We start from the raw sequence: 13054 nt of genomic DNA, 5'->3' as shown, positions 1-13054 counted from the left end.
ACAGCCTACTGATCCGTAGGCTATAATGGCTCTGCGAATGTGTCTGTCCGACATGAATTTATTATAGCCTGCACAAGACCAGAGCCTGGAAGCCCTCACACGTCTTAGTGATTCCGAGCATGTGCTGACCTACCATAAGAAAGTGTGCAGAATGATCTTTGGTTTTTTTCATCCAAACTCTGAGCGATCAGTGGAGTATCTGTGAGGAACGGCTTCCGGGTATGTCTTGGAAGAGAACGGGAGAACGGATTCCCCCGCTTCAATGCCTATGAAATGCAGGTTAGCTGTTCTCCTTCCTCCTCGAGCCTTGTAGCGCTATGGCTGTCAACTACGGTACCAGCCTAAGACCGACCAAGGCCTAATGACGAGACAAGACCGTAATTACAGACATACAGCTTCCTCTGGAACTCCGCAGTTAAACCACTATTTCTGCGTTACCCGACCAAGAAACCCACATATGACACTGCTATCGACAGTATGCTCGTTGTTCTAAACTTTCATGGTAATTCCATTACACAATATGTGAGCAACTACTCATGGTCTTGTAGCGTGGTTTTATAGAGTTGACCGTGTACATTAACTGCCTCGAAACGACTCTCGAAATTCTACTTAGGCCAGTGAAAGAGGCCAACAGAATTAGTCGGATCTTGTTCAGGTTGTCCATTTTCTTATCCTCACAAGTGAGTTGAAGTCAGAGTGGCTATTTATAATGAAGCCGAGTTCAAAATGCCTTCTCAACAACTTTTCCTCTTTAACAACCAAACTATGGGTTGACGCATACATCAGCGTTTGAACCTTTCACGTGCAGTATCGACTTTCACTTGGGTCATCTCCGCCACCCAACGTGAACAGTACCGTACTGGATTGCTTGTTGAACCTTCTAACCTGATTTGCTGAAGCTGGCTGCCTTCACTCGAATGTCTTTCTAGCAAGTAGCTCGTCACACTTTCCATCACTGACAGGAACATAGCGGGATAACATAACCGTAGCAGCTGATCGATGGTTTTCTTCTCATAGCAAGTTAAAGATACTTCCAGTTAAGTTACACATTGGTCGTAACCGTAGCAGCTGATCGATGGTTTTCTCATAGCAAGTTAGAGATACTTCCAGTTAAGTTACACATTGGTCTGGACAATCGAGGTGTGAAAACAGTAGAGTCTGTTGTTGTATCTGCAGCTCACCACACGCATTGTTTTTTAAAAGTATCGCTGCGAAGGCAGACACAACCATTAGCTTTCGCCTATCCTTTCAAAATACCAACTAGCCAGTGGTTTTTAAACTTCTGAATGGCATCCTTCGCATGGCTTATAGTCTCATTCATACACAACCAGTCGACAAACTATCGGTTATCAGATAAGCCGAACAACCACCCGCTAAGTGTATGCACCCTTACACACCATCGATTCACAAATACATGATGTAATGAGTCATGTACTCGAGCGACCAAAATTGTTAATGAACCCGATATGAAAATTTATTATCAAAACGGGTCACTTGTCTAACATAGCAATCACATACAAGTGCATGTGCTCACGTGCAACTTCACTCTTTTGTCTGGTTGCCAACACCCTAAAAAATTGCAGTGGACGTGATTCGATTACACTGATTGCTGGCTGTACACAGTGTTTGTGGACGATCGGGGTCAGTCCGCTGGATTCAGCCAATGATGGAGCAATCTGCAGCTTTGGAAAGCGATATAAAACAAGCCACACAAGTAAACTTGGCCGACTTTTGTAAAGCCTTTGTTTCTTCGTCATCCCCAAAGTCATGTCTAGCGAAGACAAAGCGGAATCCGCTGTTGAAAATCTTGGGGTATCAACCGAGAAGGTAAGTGATTCATTCGGTACCTCGTAACATACAGGTTGAGGAACAGGTTGCAACCCTGGTTGAGGTAGAGGAACCTAAGAAGTTGGAAGCAACTGCACCAGAACTCACTGATATCAAGCCGGAAGTGCTAGAAAAGAAAGTTGCAGAGAAATTGGAGCACAAGAAAGAGGTCACAGAACAGTCAGTGGAAACCGAAGGCAAAGAAACGAAGCATTATGCGAGCACCGTGAAGGAAAAAGTCAGCGGATTCTTTGGGATCAAATCTAAAGAAACGGAGTCCGAAAAGCCAGCAACGGAAGAAGGAGAACAGAAGAAAGAAGCCACAGAAGACACAGAAACCAAAGAACCAAAGAATCCTATGGCTTCCGTTAAGGACAAAGTCAGTGAATTCTTGGGTATAAAAGCACACGCATCGGAAAGCACGAAGCCCGAAGCAGATAAAGCTGAAATCTTAAAAAAGGAAGAAGCCGAAGGTAAGGAAAAGGTGAAACCCGTCCAGGAACTGACGGAAGCAACTGCGGTTGATGTACGGGAAACAGAAGAAGGGGCAGCGGACGAAGTAAGTGATGACCCAGTATTAAAAGTTCATGATGATTATTTACAACATGTTTTTTAAAACTTCTGTGTTTTTTGTGTTTCCAGGTCCATACATCAGAAGGTGAAAAAGGTGAAAAGGTAAGTAGATCTTTTTTCGGAATATGTGAATGTCTGTATATTGTGAGTGTTGTCTAAAACCGATAGTAAATATCGAATAGTTGAATCAACATCAAACTCTAACCTTTTTTTTAGAAAAAGGGAGGTGTTATGAAATGGCTGAAGAAGAATGTGACAATGCACTTGCCAAAGGTGAGCCATCTTATTTCAAACGTCGCTGATTGAACTTCGAATAAATGCGTTTTAAATACTGCACTGCTATTCACTAGTTATTGATTGAATTTGTACATCTAATCTATATTTCCTAAAAAATTTACAGTCACAAGGATGCAAGAAGGAAAAGTGTACTTCAGACACAGTAAGTTTACGTATGCAATCACGTGGAACTTTCTGTCGAGCAAATGCGTGGTGATATGTACAAAAACACTGTTAATGTACTTTGTTTTCAGGCGGAAGATGTTGAGGTGGAACATGAATCAGTCCAGGAAAAATTGGAAAAACCTCTAACCGAGACCGCTTCAAGTGGAGTCAAGACGGAGTCAGAGGCCAGCAGTCACCCGGAAGTGAAATCCTCCCCACTCGAATCAGGTATCTGATACTCATCTGAGTTATGAGTTTGGTGACCCGACTGGTATTCTAGTGCACTAACCGAAATTCCGTTTCAATTGTTCTAGTTCCACTTAGTTCGGAGAAGCCGGTTCAACTTCCAAACGCTGTAAAAGCGGTAGAATAATCACAAGAACAAGGTTGGCAGGGAAGCTTGACCAAAAAACGGCCACAACCAGTTACATTACCCTACGAACTGTATTTTCTATACATACATCTATATTTCCCATGCGTTTCATCGTTTCCGATGTATATCGGTAGAACTGTCATAGAGAAGTCAACTGAGAGTTCAGGCACTGCACCTGTTTTCGTCATACCATAAGCTGGCACACTTTCTGCACGCATTTCTGTGCTCTGTATTTATTCTTTTGCACAAATACAATTAATTTCCTGGCACTATATCTCCCTACTCTTGTTAGGGTCGAAAAGGTTGGATAGATGTTGATGGAGAAACTGATTTTCGGAGCTATGCAGTGGACGCCTTCAAAGAAGTTTGTTGATTGAATGGGATTTTAGTTGTGGCTTTGGACTCCTTCGGTGAAAACCACCTATATTTAGTCTTAAATATTGCTATCTGGGTAACAATATAAATGTAAGAGATTGCTAAGGGATTGCGAAGCACTAATAAGACCAGTACAAACCCTAGACAATGACAGTCTCCAGGGTATTCAAGCAAGGAAATTTTCAGAAGTCCCACTTTGAAGTCACTACATCTGCCTGTATTCCTGTCTCCAGTTTATTGGAGCTTCTGTTCTTGTGTCGTATTTGAGCATTGCCATTATAGCGTCAATTTTTTGACGGAGATGGCATCCTAAATATACGCTGAACAGTCTAACCACAGAGTATTCCGGAACGACAACCGTGATTTCGTCATTTGGGCAACATATTTTGTAGCGTAGTTATTCGAAGTATCATTCCTCCGATTTCCTGTCAGCAGTACAAAGCAAGTTAATATTTAGGCATCCTGTTGTGAGAAGCTGCAATGATTTCTCTGTATACTGGGTTCAGGTGACTTTCATATATAGCTTTTTCAACTACTAGCAACAGGCTCGAAGCTCTCATGCAATGATGTAAGCCATTTCGACCTAATTCACATGTGCAGAACTTCGGTACATGTGTTGGATACTCCTGATAGTTGGATCCAAATCAGGAGATCACTTCGGCTTCTTGATTATTAGTTTAACTACGATCCCTAGCAATCCCACTTCGTTTCACCGGACGTTACTTTGTCATACCGTTCAAGGAAAGCGGGGTTAAGAAAGTGTCTACCAACGTCTTAGGTTGAGTCACTTTCGCCGCGGGTGATCTCTTACTCATTAAGGCATCACTGTTGATAACCTTGATGTCTATCCCTCATTTCAATACAGATGATCTACGTGCATACGAAGAACACTTAATAGTCCACATGAATATTCTGCTGGAAGCCAACTTAACACCCAGGCGATGGTGCGGTGGACAGTTCCGTCTGAACGAGAGCTTTCGGTCTTCTTCTGAGGCCTTCTGTAAGCTATAATGTGACCACAGCTGTATCCAAATCGACAGATACAGTAGCTAATGGATAGAAATGATTATGGAGTTTTGATCAGTGATCAGTATGGATTCGGCTTGAGTTTCGTGGCGTAAACTGTGCATTACGAAGCCATACATGTTGGCTAGAGACGGTCATCGCTAAGGTATAACTTGTGGAACTAGAATACACATTACCTGTAACTGGAGAGTCCGTTCGTGTCACAGCTGTGTCCAAATTATTCAAAGGCATGTTGGGGCCTGGAAGAAGCAGACCAGCTGAGTAAAGTTCAGGCAGAGGAGCGCCCACGGTAAGGGGTGTATAGATTGAAAGAGTGGGCATGACGGTTGAAGAAGCAATCGTTGGTGTCGTTGCTGACTGTGTGGGTTGTGAGCCCGGTGTGGCCGTAGTGTAGGAAAAAGAAGGCATACTGTTTCGTGCAGTGGAAACGCCGGAATGCTGGGAAGAACGTGTGGCCGGTGGCGTCTGAAAAACAGTCAACGTGGTGTATTCGCGCGGCCTTCCACGTTTCCGCTTTACAGGCAGGCCGGTAAGTCCAAACATTTGCTTCTGACGAGCATATTCACTGGCCACCTGAGTTAAATTGGGTTTAGCATCCTGTTTGAAGATTTTTGTGCGGTCGGATATGGCTCCCTTAGACCCAGCGACCTGAGTTAATTTGGGTGCATCACGAGAACGCGCCGGTGGAGACGAATTCCTTTCGAACGGCAATGAAGCCCCAGTGAACGCAGCAGCTAGGTGACTACCAGATGGATTCATCGGTTGAGAAACAACCATTTTGACACAAGAACGGAAAGCGGACTCAGAGGGAGACACCTGGCCCATTTTCGGGCCATCGCCAGTCTAAACGGATTCTTTACGGCAATTTCCTGTGCCACACGCTTTAAAATGTTGTTCACCAAGACCAACAACATAATTAAATAATTTGCAGTGGCTGAGTTTTCATCCGGTCTATGTGGCCTGCAGACCAGTCTAGCTGTTTTCGACCAAGCGTCAAACACTGGTTTTTTATACTGCATTGGACAAAAACTGATATAGTATATGTAATATCCCATAAAAGGGTTCACAATTCACGAAATGTGACAGTATTGCTTTTGGCCGAAACGTCCCAGAAGAGAGATGTCTGGCTCGCTCAAGCACACAAGTGAAATTATTGTTTTTGTAGAAGTAACTAGTATTATTATCTGTAGCCAATTCATCGTTCGATCAATTTATCTCAGATTCATCACTGGACTCAGTAATCGTGAACCGGATCGTTACAGTGGCTTTCTGTAATAAACTTGGATGCGTGTAGGAAGTGAAAACAAATAGTTGTACAAGAATTTTCGGCAGGGTACAACGTTTCGCCCATGAATGAACATAGTCAAATAAATGCTTCGGAAATTCAACTATTCTTTGATAGGCTGGCCTCCAAATCCCGAAGTGCACAGAAAATGAAAAGCTGGTGATGAGTGACTGTAAATGCCTGTCCTGTAAGGAGATAATAACGCAATACGGAGGTGTGTTAGACGTACGCATAGTCACATGACCCCAAATATCAGGAAATAGAAATAGCATCATGACGGAAATCACGAATGACGGCCTCAACTCCAGGAGGCACGTGTAACTGGTTTCTGTGGGGTTATGGATTGTTGAAAGACACTCAAGACACTCAACTCCGGTAACCTTTGAAAATAACCTTTGAACTATATACAAACCTTGGAAGAGTTTTTTTCATCATCCACGGCAGCTGTCCAAATACACGTTCCACTCATTCTGAACGAAGTATGCAGTGTTCAGATGGCAGATAGATGATAGGTTCATCCATTCACGACGGTCAACAAACTATGTGACGCGAAGCCTCAATGCCGGACTCCAAAGGGGGGAATCATTTCCACTTAGAGAAAGCGGACAACTGAACGAGAAGTAAAACTGAGAGTTTTTAATGGTTTTTGTCCTATACCCTGGTTTGGTACAAATAGCCGGTGAGGAGGACGGAAAAGCCCCTAAGGTCGTATTCAAAGGGGACTTGGCAAGAGTTGCTTCGAACAGGATGGTCAGTGCGTGACAGTTAAACTGTACATCACAGCGGAAAAGCCTGGCAGAAAAATACGACACTGTCCCAGTAAACGTTGCATCCGCAGTATCTCACACTCTTTACTTATCATCGGATTCCTTTCATCGACGCCGTTGATTGACCTGTGCGGGATCCTGAATTGGATCGAAAAAGTGTAGGATACGCAGATTGTTTGCGGTATTCTCAGTGATAAAATAAAACTTCAGGTTCAAGTTAGTTTAAGCCTGTCCCGATCACCGTTGGTGTGGGCTACCTTTACAGTTTAGAGAGAAACAAAGCTTGTGATGCGAAAGGGTGTACAAGCCTTCGAAACATAAGCGGACATACCGCAAATCTATTCGCTGTCTTTCGTTAACGGTGCATACATAGGGCCGATGCGCCTTCAGTGGTCCTAATGGCGGAATTCTTACTGTCTTACCAAAGTACTGTCGTTGTGGTCTGGTTAACTGGAGGTTTGAGTTTTATTCGTACTTAGTCATCATCACCATCATTGTCAGCTGTGATAACGCGTACACGTCGTACGGTGGTTGTAGCTGCTACAGTTTCGTTCACCGATGATTGGGGGGGGGTAGGTAGCTGCGGGAGATGATAAATTGGTGCATAAATCCAGCACTGTCAGTGGGCTGTAAAGTGGGGGGATTGGGAAGAGAGCTATGCATTGAAGGCAATAGCTTGGATGCACGAGCGCCATTAAGGGTGCGAATGGGCCTTACCTGACAATGTCTCTAGCCATTGATGTGGCCCGTCTCGGGGTCCCCATCCAGGAAGACGGCAGTGACCAGCGCAGCTGAGTTTGCTGGTGATGGCTTTCATACTTCGCTGCCAAGTCATTGTTTGACCACCTCTGACTCTCTTCCACCCTCCACGTGTTTCTGCGAAAAGAGCCCTTCGAGGAAGTCGGTCGACTGGCATACGCAGCACGTGACCAAGCCAGCGCAACCTATGCAGTATGATCAGTTCATCTGTCGAGGGTGAGTTATTTCTCCCGAATACCATTCGACGTAATTCAGCATTGCTGATCCGGTGTTCCCACCAGATTCGGGCAATGCTCCGAAGACATCGATGGTCAAACACTTAAAATCATTAGGGTGTGCTTCGAAGGCTGTCACTGTTCAGTTGCGACAAACTACAGAATGCGAACCAATCGAAAAGCACTACTTTCTAAAAATCTAAATGGAAAACACGCCCTTGACAACTCTCATTCTCTTTTTAGGAAAAAAACTCATGTAGTTGATGTAAAAAGTCATCATACTGTGGTAGGTGGCACGTAATCTCATATATTTTTTGAAAAAAATTATCTGAGTTTGAGTGGCCCGAAAATATATCCAGAAAACGAATGGTCTCACATTTGTTTGGCGTAGAATGTCTCAGTGGTGTAATTCACAATGAGAAAAAGGAGGGAGTAATGGCTGCTTGTTCATTGCTACTACTCAGATGGACTTGTACTTAAACCGGAAATGAGCCATCCCATGACGCCTGAAGAGTGTTTTTTATTTTAATCTACTTACGACGTCTTACTCAGAGCCAGTTCTAGGTTAAGTTCCTCTCTAGAAAACTCATCTCTCATTATCTTCTTTGCTTAACATTCTGAAAAATTCTGCCTTCAACAGCAACCAGTCACTGATATTTAAGCAGCAGGCAGTCAATAACGAAAAATGGTTGCGTGTAAGTGCTTCAGGCTTGTTCAGACTAAATTAAAACCATGTCGATGGGACAGAAACTAACGGGCTGTCATGTACTGTAAAAGAATCTACACAATTTGTACGACACGTGACTACATCGTTGACGTGCTGAGGATCCATACCCACACCGCTAGAAGTGATGCTTCGTACCAGATTATGCCCCTGTTTATTGCTTAGTGGGCTGTCAGGCCCTATAATTCTTTCGCCTGTGAGCCGGTGAAAAACCTATCGACTGAATTTTCGCGCCGAATCAGATTTGAGTGGTCTTGGATATTGGACTACTACTTGCGTTGGCTCACTATGACGTTGAGTTTCATTCGTGTTCTCCGTATCGGGGTTCTGATTGCAACCCAGTGAGACTGTCAGTTAGCTCTTATGTCTAGCCAGAGTGACGCACATACACACACAGTATTCGCCCCGAGAGTGAAGAGTGAAGTCATCATACTTTGAAAAGAAAATGAAGGAGGGGTACAGTGCCCACACCATATGTCTCGATAACTGGGTTATTGACTTCACTTCTTCAAGATGGTACACGATATTGCGCGTACCGATGAGTTTTCACCCTTTAAGATACCTTAATTCCATCCCAACGGACCTTCCAAATAGTTACAGGAAGATTTTAAAACTAGTTCCATTATGCTTGGAACTTGATCCCCGGATGTCCTCAGAATAATCCCAGGAGATTTCAGCATACAAAAGTCACAAACTTCACTTAGTTATCGTACAGTTTATTTTTACGTTCATGTAGTGTACATGGATTGTCATTTCTGTACTGGTGATATCCGTTGGTTTGTCTACTGGATTTCGGCTAATGAAGTTTCCTTCCTTTTCACTGTTCCACTGTGCTTCCACAGTTTGCACGCCACAGTGATTACACCAGATTTTGTGTTGTCGCAACTTGGTATGTGGGAAACACTGGGAGAGTACGCGTTCAGATACGGTTGTGGCTTACATTCACACTCCTTGGAAATAACCCTGACTTCTACGTGGTCAGCTGGATATATTGCAATGGATAGTTGCCCGTCTGAATTAACCGTAGGGAATGTTAATGAGAGCAAAACGAGCTAAAAGTCGTTGCCCCGAATTCCAGTTATGTGTCCTGAAAAGCTACTGGAAAAGCTTTGTTCGGAACAGGACATTTGTTAGAACCAGCCCAAACTTGTGTACAATAAGTCAGACGCAAAACCATCAAACTTCCTTGGACATGACGCCGCTGTGGATTAGCGGATCATTTACAAAAAATAGTGGGTGGATGTTAGATGTGAAATTTGAGATCAGCCTTGTCCTGCCCTGAAAACCTACTGTAAAAAGCACGCCCATGTGTTTCCCCAGAGAAGACGTGAAAAGGTGATTCGTCGCCGATAGAATGTTCATCGTGTCTGCAAATGGAAGTGGAGTAAAATGCATTCATTATACGACAAGTGACATTAGCGAGATGCGCAACGTATTGTGAGCTGTTAGTTATTCCAAAAGTTACTTCGTGAGCAGCATTTATTTATGGGTACACCTAATTGAATGATGGTTCAACCGCAAAATCGGACATGAAGATAAACCAGCAGCAACTAATTTGGAGCAGTTCTAGGATTAGCTTATTTGTTCATCTCAAAGCTACGGCATCTTCGGCTAAAATCGGGAATGGAACATGATTGCGTTCCTTTAGACTTCTTACTTGGGCTTCGGTGACGTTGTGCTTACAGCTGTGATTAAACGTCTCTTTTCTACTCTCCTTAATGGAACCATCTTCTGAAGAGCATTTGAATGTGTGAATTATACTCTGATCCAACGCAGTTTATGTTCAAGGGTTATGTCAAGAATTATTTTTACTTCCTCTCACATTGCTCCGCATTGACATAGACGCGTATACGCTCTTCTTTGAAACACACAAACTGTTTCAGATGTGCTGTTGAGCCAATTGTTTAGAAGCGCCAAGTCTTATCTTACCCACTATCTGAGAATTGCTCGGGTACCGCAAGCAGTTCCACTAATAATGATCCAGTAGTCCAATACATTGCCAAATCAGGTGAACGTGCATAGCTGTTTTGAAGTCGGCCGAACAGTCGAGCAGCTCGATGAAAGAGTTAGCACAATTTAGTACAATTTGTTTGACACCCGTGTTACAAGTTAACTAGGGGAACAGTCAGAGTTGTGATCAAATACATATGTAGGGCGTAAAATCTCTGTCAATACTACAGTCACGATATGCACTCCACTCAGTTGGTAAGATCTTGTTAAAATTTTAACATGGGGTCTCGAAATAGATAGACTTCTCTAGTTTTCAGGTTTGTCACGATCACTCTCGTTCAAGGCTGTCCTTAAACACTCATTACTTTGATCAAATCTAAACAATCAAATCGGCTTAACTACCTAATGAGTTTGTCCACGTGCCTGAATGAGATTGTGGAGGATGAAAGCAGATGGGGTTGTTCGTGTTATCAACGTACGGAGGCAGATTTTTCAGCCATAGGACCAAACAGCTGAAAAAGTTCACGATTGGATTCTATGAGGAACTTTGCGCGTGCAAATAAGTATACCACTTCTCAGAACAAGCCCTGTATTGATCAGCCGATCCATCAAGCTCAACCCGGCAACTTGTATGATCTGCGCGACATATAAAAAATAGTAAGGCGGATCGCTTCTACACAGTAGAGGTTCTGTGCAACTGTTAGTGACGAATTTATTTAAATGACGAAGACGGCAAACCTCATACCTGGTTTCACTAGCAACCCGACCTGCACCCCTGCAGGTTCAGTGCGCTTTGATTCATGTCTGATCAACGCATCATTCTAAACGTCGGATTCGAATGCGTTTTCGGATTACATGTTTACTTGACCATTTTAGAGATGTAATGGAGGCTATATATTTTATAGTTTTCGAAGACGAGGACTTATCTGTACAATGTTGCGTGGTTCCATCTCTCCTGCATGTTCGTCTGCATTTATGTTGTCCGTAGGGGATCCTGGATGTGAACCCTGACCATTTCACCTGACCTACACTAAAAAAAACTCAGGCGCTCTCAAAAAGCAATCCTTTGAAACTGACAATAAGACTATGGGGAACGTTTTTACTCAAATTAAGTCAAAAATAAACAGCCTAAATGCCATCCCCATCAGCTTCCTCGTACAGTTCGGTGGTGGATATACATGGAACGCAATAGGAGGTTTTTGGGCCAGAAGGGTGAGGCACATCAAGATCTCCGGTCGGAACAATGCTCGCCACCGCACATCTCAAATATAAAGTCAACGGCGCTATCATAATAAGAAGTCTATTTTGAACTGGAGAAAATCCTCCCGAACAAAGCCAGTGGGCCGGATACGGTGCCTCCGTCCCGCTTTACCACTTGTTTAATCGTGTTTTAATGAAATTATGTTGGCAAGCGGAAAATTGTCAGAATAGCTCCAATAACCAAACGACTGTGATTCTAGTTGTCCACAAAAATGGCGTCCAACTTTATGCACTTCTACATTGTTGAAAGTGCTGGCGCGACTACTGCTTGGCATTTTTTAAGCCACCACTGAGCTTCTCCAGTCATTTGAATCAAATTTTGTACAAGGTAATTTACCAAGAATTTACTACAGATTCAGTGCACACAATTCTGGAGGCTTGTGATGTGTTTCCGGGTCTGTTTTATGGACTTCAATTGAGTTCGTTGGAAACTTCAGACACATACAGTCTCTGGAATGGAAATCAAGAAGCTTCTTCTGTCCCTCTAACACCACTACTTTACTTTACCACGCAGTAGCACGTTAAAATTTGTTGACAGTTTTCGAAGACTACCGCCAAGGAAATTGGTGCATCCCAAGGAGATGTTTCGTCACCGGTTCTATCCACTTTCTAAATGGACTATGAAAGTTGACGGATAGGGAAGCGTGACACAATATGTGACTGATGAAGCCTGTTTTACAACACCGGATGCCTGTTTGTCTGAGCAGGACATTAAAGCTGTATGTCGATGAAAAAGGCATGGCATTGTTGATTAGCCTATCAGAACGCGACGAAAAAGTGTTCATTCTGAGGCTTACTATGGCCCAAACTGCAATCCGCATTTACCCTCCACCTCATGTTACTTGTATAAAGTATCTCAGTTTTGTAATCCCCTCCCTCTTGACATGACATGAACACGCTGGTAAAGCTTTCCTAAAATTCTGAGGACTGATTTATTTCCAACGACACTTTCCTTAATATTGCTAATCTGGTTATCCAAAAATCCAGCGCCTTGCCGGTTGTTTTGTGTCTTTCGCCGGTCTTCTTCAGTGGGCGACAGAAATAACTATTAGTAAGCGGTGCTTTCGGCTTTTGTTAGTATCTTTTAACATCCACCTTGGGTTCCTGAGAGATATATTGATTAGGCGACGTGAGAACACCTGTAAAATTAGTCTTCAAAGTGTCTGTTGGGATTTCTGACAAAATAAATTCAACTATGATCAACCGCTTCCCGAAATGACCGTTCCGCGGCAATGATACGCACGTAAAATCAAGAACACCAGCACATAAAAACTGCGTGGTTCATACCTTGCCCGCCTGATGATTACAAATTTATCCTCCAGAGCTTAATTCTTAATACTGTTACATGATTTGTCTCCCGTCGTACAGCGTTTTTTCTATCGCTGATGATCTTCTGTTCCCCGTTCGCGTTACTAGCTCCTTTTTCAGTTTTCGTATGCCTGCTATGTACGTACCAGTAGGTCTCTGGATCCAGGATAA

At 43.3% G+C, this 13054-nt stretch overlaps 2 protein-coding genes across 2 annotated transcripts; one reads left to right on the top strand and one right to left on the bottom strand.

The window, feature by feature from the left end:
* Positions 1-1767: 1767 nt before the first annotated feature.
* On the top strand, positions 1768-12754 carry T265_05084 (hypothetical protein; the record flags this gene model as incomplete). Its single annotated transcript, XM_009170001.1, has 10 exons — positions 1768-1827; positions 1862-2386; positions 2470-2502; positions 2617-2673; positions 2801-2839; positions 2931-3069; positions 5137-5144; positions 7401-7642; positions 7885-7927; positions 12563-12754. 10 exons carry the CDS (start codon positions 1768-1770, stop codon positions 12752-12754), a joined length of 1338 nt encoding a protein of 445 aa, XP_009168265.1.
* On the bottom strand, positions 4670-5440 carry T265_05083 (hypothetical protein; the record flags this gene model as incomplete). Its single annotated transcript, XM_009170000.1, has 1 exon — positions 4670-5440. The coding sequence occupies one exon, from the start codon at positions 5438-5440 to the stop codon at positions 4670-4672; it is 771 nt and encodes a 256-aa protein (XP_009168264.1).
* Positions 12755-13054: the final 300 nt, after the last annotated feature.

Source organism: Opisthorchis viverrini, assembly GCF_000715545.1.
Source record: "Opisthorchis viverrini unplaced genomic scaffold opera_v5_92, whole genome shotgun sequence".
Lineage (NCBI taxonomy): Eukaryota > Metazoa > Platyhelminthes > Trematoda > Opisthorchiida > Opisthorchiidae > Opisthorchis > Opisthorchis viverrini.
Note: the sequence above shows the minus strand (reverse complement) of the source record. Positions and strands in the feature narration are given on the sequence as shown.